This window comes from Toxoplasma gondii, chromosome Ia (assembly GCF_000006565.2).
Source record: "Toxoplasma gondii ME49 chromosome Ia, whole genome shotgun sequence".
Lineage (NCBI taxonomy): Eukaryota > Apicomplexa > Conoidasida > Eucoccidiorida > Sarcocystidae > Toxoplasma > Toxoplasma gondii.
The window spans coordinates 1,287,985-1,305,074 of record NC_031467.1 but is presented as its reverse complement, the minus strand read 5'-3'; the positions used below and the strand labels follow the sequence as shown (position 1 = coordinate 1,305,074).

The window sequence follows — 17,090 nt, the reverse complement described above, 5'->3', positions numbered from 1 at the left end:
CGCAGAGAGTGTGGCACTTTCACAGCAACCGTGTGGCTCTACAAAAGCATGGCATTCAAAGAAGAAAAGTGCGGTCACCTGAATGTAACCAAGCACTGAAGCATGTGCCTACCCGTACACCGTGCACGTCAGTATCGTCAGTTTTTATTCATCGCAGCGCTTTGAGTGTCGATGCCTCGTAGAAATGTAAGACAGCTGCAAGAACAGGTGCATATCGCAACATTTTCAAATCCTATCAGTGGAACAGATGCCGCTCGTCTGGGGCCTAGTTTTCATCAATCAAGACTGCAGTGCAACCCAGCCCCTATATGACGCATGGCATCGGTAGAACGTTGCGGACAAAGAAGACGGGTATTTCTAAAGCATCTATGAGAGTGTCAACGCATTGTGCGGTATCGCGTCGCGCGTTCATCAAATAAAGCTCCAAAAACTCAAAAGTACAGACAGGAGCTCCTTCCACTTTTAGGCAACGAACGTTCTTCATTGCCCGACGTGCTAACATTGAGTCGGTCAGTGTCGGAGGATCACGGGTATAACACACGTCTAATATACTAATCGCTCATGACATCAGCATTTCTGACGTCGCCCATCAAGCTTCGTGGACTCACTGCACACACAAATATGGGCAAACGGTATTCACGACGGATACGCCATTTACGAAACTTTGTTGTGATGCAGGTGGCACGGAAAACGCAGCAATAGCTCAAGCCTCTGTGAACGCCTGTACTTTGCGGCCATGTTCTCCTAAATTCTAAACGAAGAAAACCTGGCGGCAGGCAGGGGGAGGAATGAAGGAATCGACTACCGATTGCCCCCCCTAGTTTCCCACCAAATCTCTGCCGTATCCACTAGTAAGTACTTTCATCACCATACAAACTCGTCGTAACTCTCCTGATACAACAGTGGCAGTCCTCTTTCTGTGCCGCTACCATAGTACGAATGCAGTACAGGACGCCAACCACCGCTCTGTCCGGCGGACCCCAGATTCCCGATATGCTGGAACCTGAGAGGCCTAAATGTGCCACTTGGTTCCATAGCTAGACTACAACCACTAAGCCTTTTACACACCTCCCTCCCCAACAGATGTGAATTCACTCGTGTACCCTGACAGGAATCAATCGCCACTAGTACTTGGACCTGCTCCTGGCATATTGCCCGAACCGGAGGCACCTTGCCCCTCTGGTTGAGAATCCTTTCCTTCGGAGCCGGCACTAGTCGTCGATTGAGTGCTCGATCCTGGAACTCCGTACCCTGTCGGAACACTGAGTTCGTAGTCCAGGAAACCTCGACTGGAGGGGTCATACGTTGGTTGCAGAACTCCTCCTCCTGACGCGCTGGAACTAGTCGTCGACTGGGTACTGGAGCTGGCAGCTCCGTAGCCTCCGGAGCTACCGTATGCACCTTGCGTGTATCCTGATCCGGAAGTGCCGCACGGTTGTGGTGGAACTCCTGATCCTCCCGCGCTGGCACTAGCCGTCATCTGTCTGCTTGAGCATGGGAATGCATGTCTTTCTAGAATTTCGAGTACGTCTTCTAGGTATTGTAAGGAGCCGTGCCTTGGTGATGGAGATACTTCTCCTGTCGCTGTGGCACTAGCCGTAGCCCCCCCCTGCGTTGGAGGCTGCAGTCCTGACGCTGAGAAACCTGCTGCTTGGGGCGCGTGAAGTGACGCAGCCGTAGACGTGGCGGAAGCTGGAGCTCCTTGTGGACCCGAAAGTGAGATAGCACCAACTGGAAGTCGCATTGCTGGGCCTCTCAATCGACCCAGAATGTCAATGTTGTTGCGCAAGAGCTGTCGTTGCTCATGAAGATGGTGCAACTGCAGCTGATCCTGAGGGTTCAGGTGAAGAGGGAATCCAGATCCAAGCGTTACCGCTACTGATCCGGGGCTGCCAGGGACTGGTTGTATATGTAGGCCCTCGATGTTGAACAAACTTGTCTGTAAGGCGAGACTCTACAATGTATGAAGGATGTCTGGCGTCACAACAACGTACGAAGGATTGTGTGGGTCACGGTAGTGTTGTAATAAATATTGATGCAATGAAATTTGTTGTAACAGCCTTCTCCGGTGTTCCTGCAGTCGTCGAGAAATTTGCGCGCGCAAGGCACCTTCATTCGGGCCAGTTTGTATCCCTGCCGATCGATCGCGCTGGTGTACAGTAGTCGCCGCCCTTGCCGCACTCGCTGAACTAGGAGAGCTGCTTGCTTGCGTGACGCCCATAGGCAGTGAAACCGCGGCGGGCGGACGCCTGTAGGGATGGTGACGTCCTGGAACACCGGTAACGAGGCCGGGGCCTCGGCTCGACGATGCTGTCTGTTCCTGCCTTCCTGAAATCCGTCGTGGCACAGTCGACGTTCCTGCATAACATGTGTGTGGATAGAGCAAATCAGGAGACGAGTGTGCAAATGCATTCTCCACTACCTTCGTCCCCACTTTGCATTAGACACAACAGGGGAGCTGCCGTGGACGGTTGCAGCACACACTGCCTTCGCTCAGATGAAGGTGGACTACATCACGAATCATTTGAATCCAGTAGAGGCATCTGCTTACCAGTCGCTGCGGTCGTTGGAGCCTGAATGACACACGAATGCATCACCACGACGACGTTATATTCGTCATCGCTGGCTTGAGACACAGACAGGGCTGTCCATATACTCCAAGAACGTTTAATGCCGTAAACACTCCGATCCGTCAGCCGTGGTGTTTCACAGTGTGCCCCGCCTCAGAAACGATGTGAACGCGATTCTATTGGTGTGAGAAGTACCCCGTCTCTACTTCGTAAGTCCGTAACTCACGACCCCTCACAACGGAATTCTCGTAAATCTCGTGCTAGCGTGAACGAACGGGCAATCCTCGTAACGCTGACTGCCTATTCATCCAAAAGACGCGCTCAACAGGTTCATACAGTAAAACTATCGTCGATACAGACACACGATTGCCGCACTATAGTGTGTGACATATTGAAAACTCATAAAATGATAGTTCATTTGTCCTGCGGTGCCTTACCGTACTTGGTTGATGAAGCGGCGGATGCCGGTTCGAAGCCGTCGATGCAGGTGGAGTCGGACTGGAGCTACGCCTCCCTGCATTCGAGGAGGTTAACGGGCGAGCAGTGTCCCCACTGTTCGGCGGCACTCTAGCAGCGTAGGCATTCGATATAGATAGTAAATTCAAGGCGCAATGTCGTCGGTGTTCTTGACCTTGAAAAAAGGCTTCACGCAGAATGATGTAGCTCTGCGGATCGTATGTAAGATTGCCGATACAGAGCAACAGGATATTGACCACACAAAATGCGAGACACGGGTTGAAGCGTCGTGTGACTGGGTCCATCTTCCCTGTTCTGTTGATTGAGGCCGAGATATGGGATGCCAAAGATTTGGATACTTGACTCATGTGTCATGGACACAGGCGTGTCAATGGCGGCTTCAATACCCGTTGGACTCTTCCAAAGGCCGTATGTGTAGTGCACCACATTTCCCGATCGTATCGAGACGAAATGCCTTCTGGCACCCCTCGCGCAGGTCGCGCACCACTATGATCGGTCGGAGTCCGTGTGACCAGGGTTGGTGCGCAAGTAGCCCAAAAAAAGCGACGAAGCACCACGCTGCCGCAGTGCAGCTGAAGAATTCAATTGCAACCAATTTTCTGCAGCGGCAACATGCCTGCTCGCACAGAAAGACCTTCGTTTGAGGGATTAGTGCGTGACGAATGTTTTCCTTCCCTAGGATAAAAACGACGACGCAACACCGGTGTGGGACTTGGTCTGATTTACCGGTAGACGCACGCGAGACAACGGCAACTCGTTTTCTGCGTCACCAAGTGACCTCCACGCGTACCAATGGTGGTGCCCGAGGCACCTTGCGTGCTACCTAGCTCAGCTGGAAACAAGGTAAGAGAAAGTGCTGGCGTTAGGACATTTCATGGTTCGTAAGTTCCAAAACTAACCAGCAGTTCACCGAGAGTGCATTTCGTCTCTTTGTACTGGGTGAACCAGGGGAACGATGTTGGCACGTGTAACCCCATCGCATTCGACCCTAATTCAGCTTATAGGGAGGCTTGTGCGTCCTGTTTTGCAAACGTCTACTACACCGTGAGTCGAAATGTGACACTTGTCAACCGTGTAGTCTGGTATGAACGTCATCATTACTGTTTCAACTTTTCAAAACATTCCTTTCGTCGTCCGAGGCGCTGCTGAGTGGTGGTGCTACCCTCGGTCGAAATAGAGTACAGAGCGTCACCGCTCCACTGGTGTTCACGATTGCTTTTAGCTGGTTTTTCTCGTGTAGCATGACTAGAAGGAATCCCTCCAGTACCGGAACGAAGTGCTAGTTGATATGCCATCGAAGGACACATATGTGGTTGGGTTCATCGAGATAAAATACCCCTACATATGAAAAAAAAAACCATCCAGCACTACAAATTCTCCCGTAGCCACATGGGGTACGCCCCACGAAGATGCGCCTCAAACGAGGGTCAAGTGCGCAGGTAAAGACTGTCTAAATTGACAATCAAACGCCCCCCCGATTCCCCCCAGTGCTGGTTGAATCGCCGGAGATGTTGTAAAGAAACATAACTATCGCAAAAAAAAATCTAAAAGCACACCAGCGAAATCATACGTCGGGACACTCGAAGCACACCAGCCATAGCAGCTCCAAAAAAAAACCCACTCAACCTATCAGCAAAAGCAAAATCTGCATCTAATGCCGGCCTCTGCGCTGCGGCAGAGAGTAATACACGGCATTCAGACGCATTTCTCTTGGGTGAAAACGAAAACAACATCAATGTGATATAATGAAAACAAGCTGATTGAGCCACTGACATTCTCATCCTCGCGCTAAAGTGAATAGGTGACCAAAACAGTTAACGACAAAACAGTGGCACAGAAAACCTGGCGCGTCCTGCATCGCGGTATACACACAAGAGAGGATCTTTGCCGTTGTCTCTGCAACTCCCAAAGTGGATCAGGAAGCAAATAGAAAGCAGGGCACACACGCGGACGCATGCGGTCATTTGGTAACTCGTGGAAAAACCAAAAAACCGAACCATGCATACGCCTGGAGAGCGACAAACACCACTACAAAAGCATAGACCAAAGTAGGTCCAATCCACCCCCACGACTCGACATCATAGTTGATATCCATTCACCGCCTGAAACCCAACAAGCAACCTTCACACAACTGTAAGATCCGACAAAACGAAATCCGCATTACCATTTCGTTTGGGAAACTTGCACGCTGGGAAAAAGACAGCGAGAATAAAACACAGCGTCGAACTCTCGTCGAGTGGGGTGTTCTCTAGTCACCCAGGCGACCACCGGACGATGGGTTCATCAGCGACTGGAGGACTCCCGGCGAATAGCCAGTTACCCTTGGTACGACTCTGGAAACAGCTTCAGAGCACGTTCGTGACCTTGTAGACACAGAAACATTATTTCTGTCACACACTGGATAGGGAACAAGCAGAGGACCGGGAATGAACCGGAATCCACTCTGGTGTCCTCCGAAACAAGGAAATGTTCAGCCAATACAAAACCACCGTTGCCATTCTCCCAGGTGAACCGGGCACCCCTCCATGCAACCGTGCACGGACTTTTCGGACTGGGCGCACAAACCACGACAAAGTGATGCTCGAATCAAGAGGTGGCTAAACACTCACTCGGTGCAAGTGACCCACTGCAGCACCGCGAGACTCCGCCGCACGCATACACCACGCATGCAAGAGAACAAGACACTGGAAGTATGCAGCTCGCGTCGAAAATGCACATAGTCACCTTCATCACCCTCTTCCAATCGTTCCACTTACGAAGAAGCCAAAAGAACCATACAAACCTTGAAATCTGCTAAGTCCCACACGCCCCTGGCGTGCCTGTGACCTCACACGTCACTCGCTCCGCCCTGAGACCCATCGTCATCGTTTCGGGGGCTTCCTCGCCTGAACTTCTTGTGCTTCCAAGTCGGTTTGTTCGAAGAACCGTCGGAGTCAGACCCGCTTTTCCCATCCTCCTCCTCCCCCCATGATCTCCGCAACTTCCGCTTCAGAAACGCGACTGGTCTGTCCACCTCCCTTGGAGAGTCGGCTGACCTAGAGTCTGGCGCAACCGCGTACGCAGAAGAGCACGGCGATCCACATCCAGACGGACTCGGTGTACTTTCTTTACTCGATGTGGCCATCGCTCCCGATCTCCCTGCCACGACCTCAGACGGCTCGAGCTCAGCCCTTAAAGGACCCGGAGCTCCAGAAGAACCTGAAACTTCGGAACTTGTCGCTCCAGAAGGATGTGAAACTCCAGAAGAACTTGCAGCCTCGGACGGACCTGCAGCTCCAGTGGCACCTGACGTGGAAGTCCGGGGAAATGGACGCCATTGAGGTCCCAGTGGCGGGGAAGGCAGGCCCAGACTCCTCTCGAGGTTCCCGAGTAGAACATCCATAAAAATGCGCATGAGACCTAAAGGTGGCGACAACGAGGAACCCGGGCGGTCGGAATATGATGGCGATGAACGCCTTCGCATTCGCTGAAGCCGACCTACCTCTTGAGACGGGGGCAATCTCGGGCTTCCCTTGCTCTGTGCCACATGTAGTGGTGTCGAGACACCGAAATGCATGTTTTCGGACTGCGGCTGCTGCGTAGGACTCCCTCGAGACGGAGGCGACTGTGGCTGCTGCGTAGGACTCCCTCGAAACGGAGGCGACTGTGGCTGCTGCGTAGGACTCCCTCGAGACGGAGGCGATTGCGGCTGCTGCGTAGGGCTCCCTCGAAACGGAGGCGACTGTGGCTGCTGCGTAGGACTCCCTCGAGACGGAGGCGACTGCGGCTGCTGCGTAGGGCTCCCTCGAGACGGAGGCGACTGCGGCTGCTGCGTAGGACTCCCTCGAAACGGAGTTGACTGCGGCTGCTGCGTAGGACTCCCTCGAGACGGAGTTGACTGCGGCTGCTGCGTAGGACTCCCTTGAAAGGAAATTGACGATGGCATTGACGTGACTCGTGGCGGAGACACTTGGGGTCGAGGCGGCCGCTCAAGCAGCAGCTGCCTCACTGGCGGAAAACAGCCAACAGGAGAGCCATCGCAGCCAGCACCGAAGCCGTTACCGCCTTGGCTAACAACATATGTCGGCACGGTGTAACTCGAAGGGGGCTGTCCTCCACTGGGGTGTGTCACGACGAGCATCTGCGGCGGCTGCGGACCTGTGGAAGCCTGCGCCGTAGTCACCACGAGAACCGGTTGAGCACCTGCACGCGCTGGCGGGTGACCTGGAGCTGCGACGGACAGGACTGGGAGGACCGACGGACTGGTGGGCCCCGAGAGTATCTGAGGGGTACTACTCCGGAGGCCGCCAGGAACGAGAGCTACAGGAGAAAACAGAGAGAGGCACAAAACGCAGAACTTTCCAAAAGCTCAGAGAGCATCCTGTGCCACAAACCGAGAACTGAAACGTGAGACAGAGAGAAGTGCACCCTTCTCCTCGAACAGGAGAAACACACTAACAGCACTAACAGCCACGCACTATGCGTGGCCACACATGGACTGCGCCCCCGTGGCGACTGCCCACTGATCCGAGAAGGACTCTGTGCTTACCTGAGGCAATGCCGAGGGTTGCTGTTGGCGCCGTCTGGAGACACAACAGACACACGAAAGCGAGAGGAACTGGACCAGAGACCTCGACATGACTCCGCGAAATGCGGCTCAACCAAGCGTCGTGATATCTGCTCCACGAATCTCGGAAAACCACTGCTCCGCGACGTCGTGACCTAAGGAACGCCTGTCCAGTTTTGCCACACAGGTATGCATGCACCTGCGGAGAAACGCGTCTACCACCTAGCGGATAAAACCGCCGAATTCCCAAGAAAGGCTTTTCCCGCTGCACGCTCACAGGCTGGAACGATTCCGTCCAGTTCGCATTCGGTGGCTTGCAGAAATGTCAAGGACACATGATGCATCGCTTTCGATAACTTTCAACAAAAAAGGAGAGCCGTTTTCCCTGACGCCGATGTCTGGTTTCTTCACTGGGACACCAAAAAGGACGCTTCCCATGGAAATGCACCAGTGCGCTTCCACTCGTCCCCCGACCTCTCAGACTTGCACAGTTCCTACGGACCTATAAATCGGGCTTACCGGGGTCAGCTGTCCAGACAGAGGCGTCTGGAAGACAACGGCAACCGGTGCAGAGGGGGAAGGACCTTGAGTCGTACGGGGCAACAAGCGTCGGAGAGATCTTTGCACGCCTCCTCCGCTCGAAACTGTGACCGATCCAGTTGACACCGCGCCCACGGTCGTTGTGGTGGGTCGCGTCTCGGAGGCAGACACCTCCAAAATGAGGGAGGGCCATCGTCCGCTCCCAGTGCGTGGCGTCCTCAGGGTCACCTGTTCATCCCCCGCTGAAGACTCATCGCAGAAGGCAGTCAGAGAAAAGGTTTCAAAAAAAAGACTGCGTGCTGCAGCAGTGCTGTATCCCTCCAGACTTTCGAGTTCAAGTGGCACAAACACCGCCAGCCAACTCCAGGCAGTTTGCGTCACGAGAAATGCAGCCAGAAGTGACAAAAACGCGCGCCTGCGTACTTGCCACATTTTTCGGATCAGTACACGCGACATTTGGACGTGAAAAGAGAGATTTTGTGTAAAAGATACCCGCGAATGAACGCACTTGGGGACAAAACCGACGAGAGTCGAGGAAGTGAACGGGCCTCTCGTGGGGTGACATGGGTAAACATCCTCTCCTACTTCCCCCAACCTATTTCGTCTAGTCTACCCATGACCTATATCTACCACGATATCAATAATGGAACTACGTTGGTCGTGCGATCAACATCGGGACAACTTTTTGTGGACCCCCAGTAAAAACAAAACGGTTGCTACTGCAGCCGACGACAGGTCTTCGGCAAGAAAGCTGGAAGACACTGAAAGGCAGTCACACGATTCAAAGTGACCCAAACGAACACAAAGAAGCACAGAACCTCCAACGAAGATCTCGACTGGAAAGCAAACCAAAACACGCCGTTTGGGAAAAAAGTGCTCACTGCCAAAAGGAGTTTTAGTGGTGCAGGCGTCCACGCTCTTCAGGCGGTCCTGGTTCATCCCCTGTCCCCCATCCCACGCACGGCCGCCTCCGCAGCAGGCCCCTTCTTCCGTCCTGCCACTGACAGTGCTGCCCAGGCCGGCAGCGACGCGTGGCTGCAGCTCCTGCCGCTGACTCCGGTAGATATCACCAGCTGGCTGCCTCTTTTGCATCGTGAAAAGGCCGTGGAACGGATACAACCTCGAGTCGTTCCCCTGCGACCTTCTTCGACTCAAATCGAATCGCTGCCGCTCCTGGCAGGTCTGTCTTGTGCGTCGCAATTCAATACGCTGGGCTTCTCGCGACTGGCCACAGCGTGGGCGGCACTTGGGGGCAACGAAGGTGGAGTACGCCGTTCGCAAACGGCATCTTCACGTCGCGAGTTGACCGCACTGGATCTGTGAACCTTCGGCTGTTTTCTGAATTCTGCAGATGCCTGTGGTTCTCCGAGAATGATCTAGGTCAGTGCAGGTGGACTTGGGATTTGCGACGCGCGAATTTTGAGCAGACGAATACCCAGGGGCGGCATCTGCTGCCCAGGCATTCTGCCGCGAATGGGTGAAATCCCGGTAGGGCATCCAACTTTTCATGGATGTAAAACTGCTGTGGTTGCTGTATACCGTTTGCGTAAAGACTGAAACTGACCGGTCACACTTAAGTAGCAGGCAGGCGCTAGGCACTGAAAGGATCTGTACACTCTAGGCACGCAGCGTAACGCGAATAGTCACTCGGCAACACCATCCGGGATGTGGACTGCTTGTGACACGCACCAAAAGACGTCACTTCTGGTACTTCCTGGACACACATACGTTACAGGTAGTTCCGTTTCGCATGCGAGGAGGCTTCTGCGACACTGCTATGTACGTGCACTTCATCGGCGGACGAGGTTTGCACCATTTCTCTGCTTGGCCATGCCCGTCAGGCAAAAAAAGAAACCTGTCAGATTGTGCTCGAGCGCTTGCATTTTTCGAAGACGGTCCCGGCTCTCAATGTTCTCAATAGCAAGACGAACGTTCTTGTAGTACGCAGGTCCCTTCACCTAACCGTAGACGGGCCGTGTGCTGGCTTCCACGCACCGTGAAGCTTTCCAGAGTTCGTGGCCCAAAGTGACGCTATCGTAAAGTGACCTGCAGACACATTGGCGACCGTCGCTACTCGGAAACACTGCAACTCGCATGATAAATAGCTCGTTTCCCTGCTGCTGTAGGTAGGTATTCATATAGAACAGATCATGACTGGAAGGCTCAAGCCAACTGGAAAAGCGAGGTGTGTTGGGTAAACATTGGAACGTGGAACCGTTCATCTCATCGCAGATAAAGGGACTTCGCAGTGGTCCGATATCCTAGAACTCTCAACCTCACTTCGCTTCTGTCGCTACCAGACAGCGCTCCACCGTTGGAAAACATCGACCAAGTATTATCTCCTACACTGTGGGGCCCTGGGCAACAAACGGGGTGCCTCGTCGCAAGCAACGACTCCAGAAATAGAAATAGGAGAGACACGAACAACGCGTCCACGCGAGCAAGGCAGAGGCCCTGTTTCTGGTTCGTGTACAACCAGCAACGTGCTCAGTCGTGGGCACGAGTATGAGCAGCCTTGATTCCCTTGAAAAAGAAGTGGTGAGAAACCGTGCAGCCGACGAAAGTGGACATCGACGCATGGCGAGCGAGGACGGAAGCTACCGTTTGCATGCCGTCTCTGCAAGACAGCTATTCTTTGGCAGGACCCTCTGTGTTCAACTCCCGACTACAGGTCATTTAGGAGCACTGCCCAGGGCGCACACAGTGCCATAGATGCCCACGCACATACGGCTGATTTTGTGTGCGCAAAAGCTCTCAGTGGTTGTGAGGGAGACCGCTGAGTGAAAGAACTCTTGCCATGTGGCCAAAAATACCGACGCACACATTATGAGAGAAAAGAGGCATTCATTTCAGAAAACTGTGCAATCCCAGTGTTCCTGTCGGCCGGCGCCGAGCGCCACCGTAGTCGTTAGACGAGATGGAAAAAGCCCCCTTGTCTTCTGCAGACATAAAGCGTTCCAACAAAGCTGAGGGCGCTGAGGATATTACCAATACCTGAAACAGCAGAACTTCATAGCTTCTGTCGTACAAGAATAACAAGCGGAAAAACGTCACAACGGACGCGCCCACCGCGACAGAGGGAAAGACCACCAACGCCGATTTGTACAGAGATATGCATGCCTATTCACAAGTGTACGTTACATACATATGTAGCTCTATAATCTCGCACATACGTAAACACGGTATCCTTCTTCCGGGGCGTCGAGAGCGTGACATTACGGCGCGACGAGTGCAGCGAGCTCCTGATCCTCAGCTGCCGCTGTCAGAATGAGATTCGACAAGTAGGGCAGGCAAGTCTGCTTGTTGAGGGAGAACTCGTACAACGTCAGCAGATTCCTCACACCTCCGACAAAGAGCGACTCTTCCTGAGAAACGAAACGCAAAGACCAGCACCCCACTGTCTTCACCACCAGGGGACACCGGGAACCCCAACGACATTCTGACACTTCAGTCTCGATCTGTACCTCAGGCTGTCCCTGCATGTCCGCGTCTGCCTGTTTTAGGAACTCTTTTCTGTCGTTTCTCTGCTGCATTCCCAGCTGTTCCTTCAGGCGCACATCTCTTTCAATGTCTCTCTTCTGTCGCCACTTCTCTGTGTACGCCTCCATGTGTAGCAAAACCTCTGTTCTGCGGTGTCTCTTTGCACGATCGTGTCGGCTTCTTTCCAGCGTTTCGCGACGAAATCGGAGTTTTAACGTACTGGATGGCGTTCCATGGCACACTCGAGAGCCACCGTCGCCTCGTAGAGTTTTTTGTCGTACAAGTTTGCCACTGCGAGATTCGCCGCAGTGCTCGCGAGCGCGGACGGGAAGGTGACGGCTGCCAGGCGCTTGGTGGCCCAACCAGGGAGCGCCGCAGCCTGTCGCGCTTGCTCGGCTTCGTGAACTTCTTCTCGACTGGTCTCGAAGGCACTCACTCCCAGCAAAAATTGTCGCCTTTCTTCTTCGCCTGCCCTGGCCAACGCCTGACCCGCCTCGAACTCTCTGCGAGCCGCTGTCGCGTCTCGGCTGAGCAGCGCCAGCAAGCCGCTGCATGCAGAGCGTGACACGACTCAGCGAAGGGAACGAGACAGTCACAGCGGACTCTGAACGGAGTGAACGGTACGTACATCCACTCTGGTTTCTTCGACATCCAGAAGGACGTTTTTCACTCGGACGCTTGCGTGCGTATCGTGACAGAGCAAAAGGGACAGAGAAAACTGGTGGGCGCACGGCACCGTACACAAGAAAGACAAGACAAGCGAGAGACAGAGTGCGAAATGCATGGGTCACGCTGGCCAGGGTGCAGAAACTGCATGCAGTCACCGGGATCGCCACGGGAGACACTGGATTCGTTGCCACACTCTCTCGAGATATCCGAAATTCTCAGCAGTTCTAGAAAGCAGAGACGTCGACATCGAAATTGGTCCTCTGAACTAGACTTTCCGAGCAAAGTCATGCACGAAATGCATGCGCTGATTGCCCTCACTTGTTCGTCCTTGTCACGACGCTCTCACGCTCGCTTAGACACTCGACGTAACCGAAGAACTCTTCAGCGAGATCGAGACAGCTCATCTGGGAGATGCCACAGGACAAACACATGCAGGTGACGGCGGGAAGCGCGCCGGACAGGCTTTTACCACCCGCAGCCGAGACAGAGACTCTTTGTTTTCCTTTTGTTCAAAAGACGACCATCCAGAACCTCTGGCTCGTTAGTTAGCATTGATGTCACAAAAAGTCACTAACGACGCAAGAAGACTCCTCCGCTTAAGTTGACGAGTGCCTGGTTTACAGGATGCACCTTAACCCTTTGGAGCAGTTGAAACAACCACAGAAAATCAAGCTGGATCACGTTACGCGGACGGGGAAACTTTGCAGTGTGAGAGACGCGAGCCGTTCATGGCGCGTTTCAATGGACAAGTGGGAACGCATGCAACCAACGAACATCGAGTTCCTATGTAAATTATCAACCCCCTGTCCAGGCGTACAGACACTGGACGTCCTTTCCGCGCTGCATAGACTTACTCACGAGCGCCGCGCGACGCAGGTTGTCCTTTGCTGTCTCTGCCGATCCACCCACGCGCTGTCTATTTGTCACTGGCTGAGAGTGTTGATTCAGGACACCGTAGTAGACGAGACCTGTTTTCCTACAAGAAGCTACGACATGTCCCGAAGTGCAAATGCATGCGGCTGCGCGTAAGCCTACACCTGTGGTAAGAATGAGAAGAACTTGCAAGTAGCTTGGGATAAGGAAAACGAAAACTGGAGAAAGTTCAAAGTCGACCACTCACACGAAGGCTGATGCGGCCCATCAGCGAGAGCGTCGGCATGTGTTGGCGCCGTGGGAGAATCTCTTCTTGCAGGAGTTGAAGAGCCTCCTGCAAAAAAGATGCACCCCCTAACATAAAAGTTCTCTGCTTCGACGAATGCTCTGACGCTCACGCCAAATACGCCGCAGGGGCTCGACAGCCATCCACCACGTCGAACGCCTTACGAATAGGCAGATCTCTTCACGTAGCCTTCTATCGACGCCCGTACACCTATGCAGACCCAAACGTCTACATGCATACATTTACGTACACAGTCAAGCAAGTTATACAGACAGGTCCACGCATCCAACGTCCACGTTTAGATGCATGCATAGACGACATGTGTCTAAACAAAAAAATATATTCGTGGAGAGCTTCACGACAGAGAGTGACCTTGAATGTAAATTCATTTCTCTGTACACTGACACGCATAGCTAGGTGCGTTTTACGTACGTATCGTTGCATCTGGGCATTGGAAATGCCTGGCTGACGGTACGTTTAGGTGTGCGTCGCGCTGACTTGAGAGGCGCTGCAAACGGTAGTTGGTTAGGCATTTTTGTGAATGCGTCTCGTTGCCTATAGACGTTTTTGGCAACTCTGTTTGCTGCGTTTTTTGCAACTGTTTCTTGGCGCCTGTCGACATGTGAAAAGCAAATTCTACCCCGCGGCGTCGCGTTCTGTCTCCGGGAGAGACCTACCTGCGGGTGCCCTCTGGCGACGAGGATTTCGGCTGCGAGGAAGGCAACGATCGTCAGGCGCTCGAGCCAGAGCGCATGCAGCGCGTCGCTCCTCGCATCCCGCGCCTCCTTTCCTTCTCTCGAACTGTCCCCCGAGATGTTCCCTGCACATTCCTGCTTCCCAGAAGAAGACGGGGAATGCGTCGCCCCTGCCGGGGCATCCTCGAAAGGAGAAGAAGAGAAAGAAGAGGAAGCAGAGACACTAGGGACGAGAAGACGAAGGAGAGCGTTGCGAGCAGGGGATGCGGGAGGGCCAACGGCACAGGAGCACCTTGCGGCTTCGCAGAACTTTCCAAGTTGATTTCGACAGAAGCGCAGGAGAGCGTAGATGGCGTCGAGGCCAGACGGCGCACTTGGTGTGCAGATGCTCGGCGCAGCCGCCAGGAACAGGTGGAGACAAAACGGAATCAGAGACCCCGTCGTCTCGTCGGAGACTGGGTAAATGTGGCGGTGGCGCTCGTAGGTCCAGAAGGAAGAAGAAAGCGGGTGGGGCAGAGCCTGCAGCTCTGCCTCGATGCCGGCCGCGTCCTGGACACAGAGGAGGCGAGACGCGAGACCGGGAGAAGGAGAGACGGAGAGAACAACAGTGAAAATAAAGTGAAAATAAAGTGAAACGAACCGTCGCAGACGACCAGCAAAAGATGGCGGCGAGCGAGAGAAGGGAGGAAACTGGTCGAAGGTCAACAAGAAAAGAGCCACGAGAAGGAGACAGCGCAACGGTAGCAAAAGAAGTGGAGGGAGGCGACAGAGAGACAGGAAAGCAAAAGAAGAAGAGGGTCGATTACCTTCAGAGAGAGAAGTGCGTAGACTTTGACTGAGAGCCACTGAAGGAGGCGGTCTGGCGGGAGCTCGGGCTGCAGGAGCGCAGAAAGGAACGACAAAAGAAACAAGAGGTTCGATCAACCAACGAGTGCAGCATATGCTACAGACGCGTCTCGACGCGGCCGCCTGTGCCTGGAAATCGTTCTGTTGTGCATGCCTTGTCCGTGGCACCCGAGGACTCAGAGCGGAGGACAGCGAGGATCGTGGACGAAAAAACTCGTCGCGTTCTGTAGTATTGTGCGGACCGGGAAAAAACCGGCAACTCGTTTCCCAGGATGCAAGAAGAGACCGAAGAAACCAAGCGGGGAATCCCGTCGGCGGACTCAGGGGGCAGACCCGAAGAGGAGACAGACAGACGGGGGACAACTCTGCTCGAGTGCGCACCACGAGAGCCCCGCGTGGAGACTCTCTGCACCTCCTGAAGCAGGGGAGTCTAGGTTTGATTTTTGCAGAAGGCGTAAGCTAAACTGAGGGCAGGAGAGACAACAGCAGGGCGGAGACGGAAAAGCGAGACGCTGCTGCCACTCCAGCGCAAAGACGAACCTGCAGAGCCCCGGTCACATGGCGGAGGACAGATCGAAACTGTCTTTTCAACAGAAGAGCTGCAACTTGCGCCTTCATCTCGTCGTCGGGCCGAACTTCTCCCTCGGTGGCCTTCTCACCAGGAGAAGAGAGCAACGCGCGTTGTTCACCGTGCGGGACATTGAGTGGAGAACCGACGCCTCCGGCAGGCGCTTCCAAGGAGCGAGCTCCGAGAGGTCCAGAACTCGCAGGGTACGGTGGAGGCGGCTGCTGAAGAGAGAACCACGGGGGAAGCAAGCAGGTGCGGTCGGCAGAGAAGGCCGGAAAAGGCAGAAAGAACGCGGTTGGCGCTGCTCCTGAACGTAGTCGACTGTGCTGGAACGCAAAGAGCTGCGAAGCGCTTCTATTCTTGCCAAAGGAAAGCCCTTCTCAAATCCACAACGCATTTAAACTGGACTCCGGGTGGACCACGACATGGGAGACACGCGCTTTCATCTTGGTTCACTCCCGTAGTTGCGGTTTATCCACAGCTCACTCGCGAGGTTGGGGTGTATGTACACCTCACAGTTCCCGCAGACTACCTGGACGGGTGATTGCTGAACAGACCCAGCAATGGGGACATGCGGCAGAGTTCGTTCTCTGCTTTCTCCCTCCTCCCTCTTACTCTACACCCGCGCTCCTCCCTTTCCCCCCTCCACTCAGAGACGCTGAGTTTTCTTAATCGAGGGTGTTTTTTCTCTCACCTGGAAACCCGCGGGACTCCTCATCGTCTTCAAGGCGCGTCGACCCCTCGGCTTCGGCCGCCCTCTTGCACTGCAGGCGCTCCAGCAAGCCTCTGTCGAGGCGGACAAGAGAGTGCAAAATCAAGACAGCAAGAACGAGCGCCGCAAACAACAACAGGCTGAAGCGGAGAGACAGAGGAAAGTAACGAGAAATGGCGAGGAACAGAGAACTCAGCGGCGGAGAAAGAGAGATAGAAGAGAAAACTACACAGAGGGCGATAACGGGGACAAAGACGCCGAAGACGAGGTAGTAGGAAAGAAAGATACCGAGGGAGAAAGAGAACGCGAACAGGGTAACGGGAAGGAGCGATACCGATGACGAGAGAGCAAGGACGATATTGGAAGGAAGAGACAGGAAACAAAAGAGAAATGACAGCGGTAGTGCAGTAGTAGAGAGGGAACGAGTCATGCCTTCGATGGGAATCGACGCTCCATAGCAGCCCGCGGGTGGTGTACGGAAGGGAGGAGAGCAAAATTTTCGGAGAACACACACACACATCGACGAGAGAGGGCAAACAGAAGCCGAAGAAACGAGAACCAGCGCAGAGGCAGCGAGCTGGCACTGAAACTTTTCGCTGCCTCGGCTGCTTCTGCGACGCCTCGCGAAGAAGAAACGAGCGAGGAGAGCGAGGACCTGCGGCACCGCCAGACAGGTCTGAGCCTCGGATGGAGATTTCCACGTTTCCAGGTTTCTCTTGGCGCTTGCAAAACTCCACATGTCCATGAAAAGCGCAGGAACGGCCTCGACAAAGAACTCTGTCTTTCAGACTGGCGCGGGCCTCGAGCTGCATGCAGACACCTGCACGC

General features: G+C 54.1%; 4 protein-coding genes across 4 annotated transcripts; all 4 read right to left on the bottom strand.

The window, feature by feature from the left end:
* Nucleotides 1-302: 302 nt before the first annotated feature.
* On the bottom strand, nucleotides 303-1,744 carry TGME49_294990 (hypothetical protein; the record flags this gene model as incomplete). Its single annotated transcript, XM_002370227.2, has 1 exon — nucleotides 303-1,744. The coding sequence occupies one exon, from the start codon at nucleotides 1,742-1,744 to the stop codon at nucleotides 1,115-1,117; it is 630 nt and encodes a 209-aa protein (XP_002370268.1). The 3' UTR covers nucleotides 303-1,114.
* A 40-nt stretch (nucleotides 1,745-1,784) lies between these two features.
* On the bottom strand, nucleotides 1,785-4,179 carry TGME49_294980 (hypothetical protein). Its single transcript, XM_002370226.2, has 3 exons — nucleotides 3,008-4,179; nucleotides 2,552-2,573; nucleotides 1,785-2,358 (listed from the first exon to the last, which is right to left on the bottom strand). Exons 1-3 carry the CDS (start codon nucleotides 3,392-3,394, stop codon nucleotides 1,955-1,957), a joined length of 813 nt encoding a protein of 270 aa, XP_002370267.1. The 5' UTR covers nucleotides 3,395-4,179; the 3' UTR covers nucleotides 1,785-1,954.
* On the bottom strand, nucleotides 3,640-10,352 carry TGME49_294970 (hypothetical protein). The gene is made up of 4 exons (XM_018782255.1): nucleotides 9,015-10,352; nucleotides 8,113-8,375; nucleotides 7,576-7,609; nucleotides 3,640-7,346 (listed from the first exon to the last, which is right to left on the bottom strand). The coding sequence occupies exons 1-4, from the start codon at nucleotides 9,223-9,225 to the stop codon at nucleotides 5,875-5,877; spliced, it is 1,980 nt and encodes a 659-aa protein (XP_018638561.1). The 5' UTR covers nucleotides 9,226-10,352; the 3' UTR covers nucleotides 3,640-5,874.
* A 665-nt stretch (nucleotides 10,353-11,017) lies between these two features.
* TGME49_294960 (hypothetical protein) lies at nucleotides 11,018-16,983 on the bottom strand. Its single transcript, XM_018782254.1, has 9 exons — nucleotides 16,245-16,983; nucleotides 15,523-15,771; nucleotides 14,943-15,011; nucleotides 14,119-14,685; nucleotides 13,403-13,489; nucleotides 12,601-12,686; nucleotides 11,834-12,161; nucleotides 11,307-11,498; nucleotides 11,018-11,072 (listed from the first exon to the last, which is right to left on the bottom strand). The coding sequence occupies exons 1-8, from the start codon at nucleotides 16,266-16,268 to the stop codon at nucleotides 11,349-11,351; spliced, it is 1,560 nt and encodes a 519-aa protein (XP_018638562.1). The 5' UTR covers nucleotides 16,269-16,983; the 3' UTR covers nucleotides 11,018-11,072; nucleotides 11,307-11,348.
* Between the last annotated feature and the right edge of the window lie 107 nt (nucleotides 16,984-17,090).

Excerpts from the sequence above, each read along its gene's own strand:
- TGME49_294980 (XM_002370226.2), bottom strand. The coding sequence starts at position 3,394 with ATGAGTCAAGTATCCAAATCTTTGGCATCCCATATCTCGGCCTCAATC. Across the intron at positions 2,574-3,007 it reads CGCTTCATCAACCAAGTACG|GCTCCAACGACCGCAGCGAC; the intron begins GTAAGGCACCGC and ends TGTGTCATTCAG. Across the intron at positions 2,359-2,551 it reads TCCAACGACCGCAGCGACTG|GAACGTCGACTGTGCCACGA; the intron begins GTAAGCAGATGC and ends CATGTTATGCAG.
- TGME49_294960 (XM_018782254.1), bottom strand. The coding sequence starts at position 16,268 with ATGAGGAGTCCCGCGGGTTTCCAG. Across the intron at positions 15,772-16,244 it reads GGAGTCCCGCGGGTTTCCAG|CAGCCGCCTCCACCGTACCC; the intron begins GTGAGAGAAAAA and ends TTCTCTCTTCAG. Across the intron at positions 15,012-15,522 it reads ATGTGACCGGGGCTCTGCAG|CCCGAGCTCCCGCCAGACCG; the intron begins GTTCGTCTTTGC and ends GCGCTCCTGCAG.
- TGME49_294970 (XM_018782255.1), bottom strand. The coding sequence starts at position 9,225 with ATGCAAAAGAGGCAGCCAGCTGGTGATATCTACCGGAGTCAGCGGCAG. Across the intron at positions 8,376-9,014 it reads CACTAAAACTCCTTTTGGCA|CGGGGGATGAACAGGTGACC; the intron begins GTGAGCACTTTT and ends ATGAGTCTTCAG. Across the intron at positions 7,347-7,575 it reads AACCCTCGGCATTGCCTCAG|CTCTCGTTCCTGGCGGCCTC; the intron begins GTAAGCACAGAG and ends TTTCTCCTGTAG.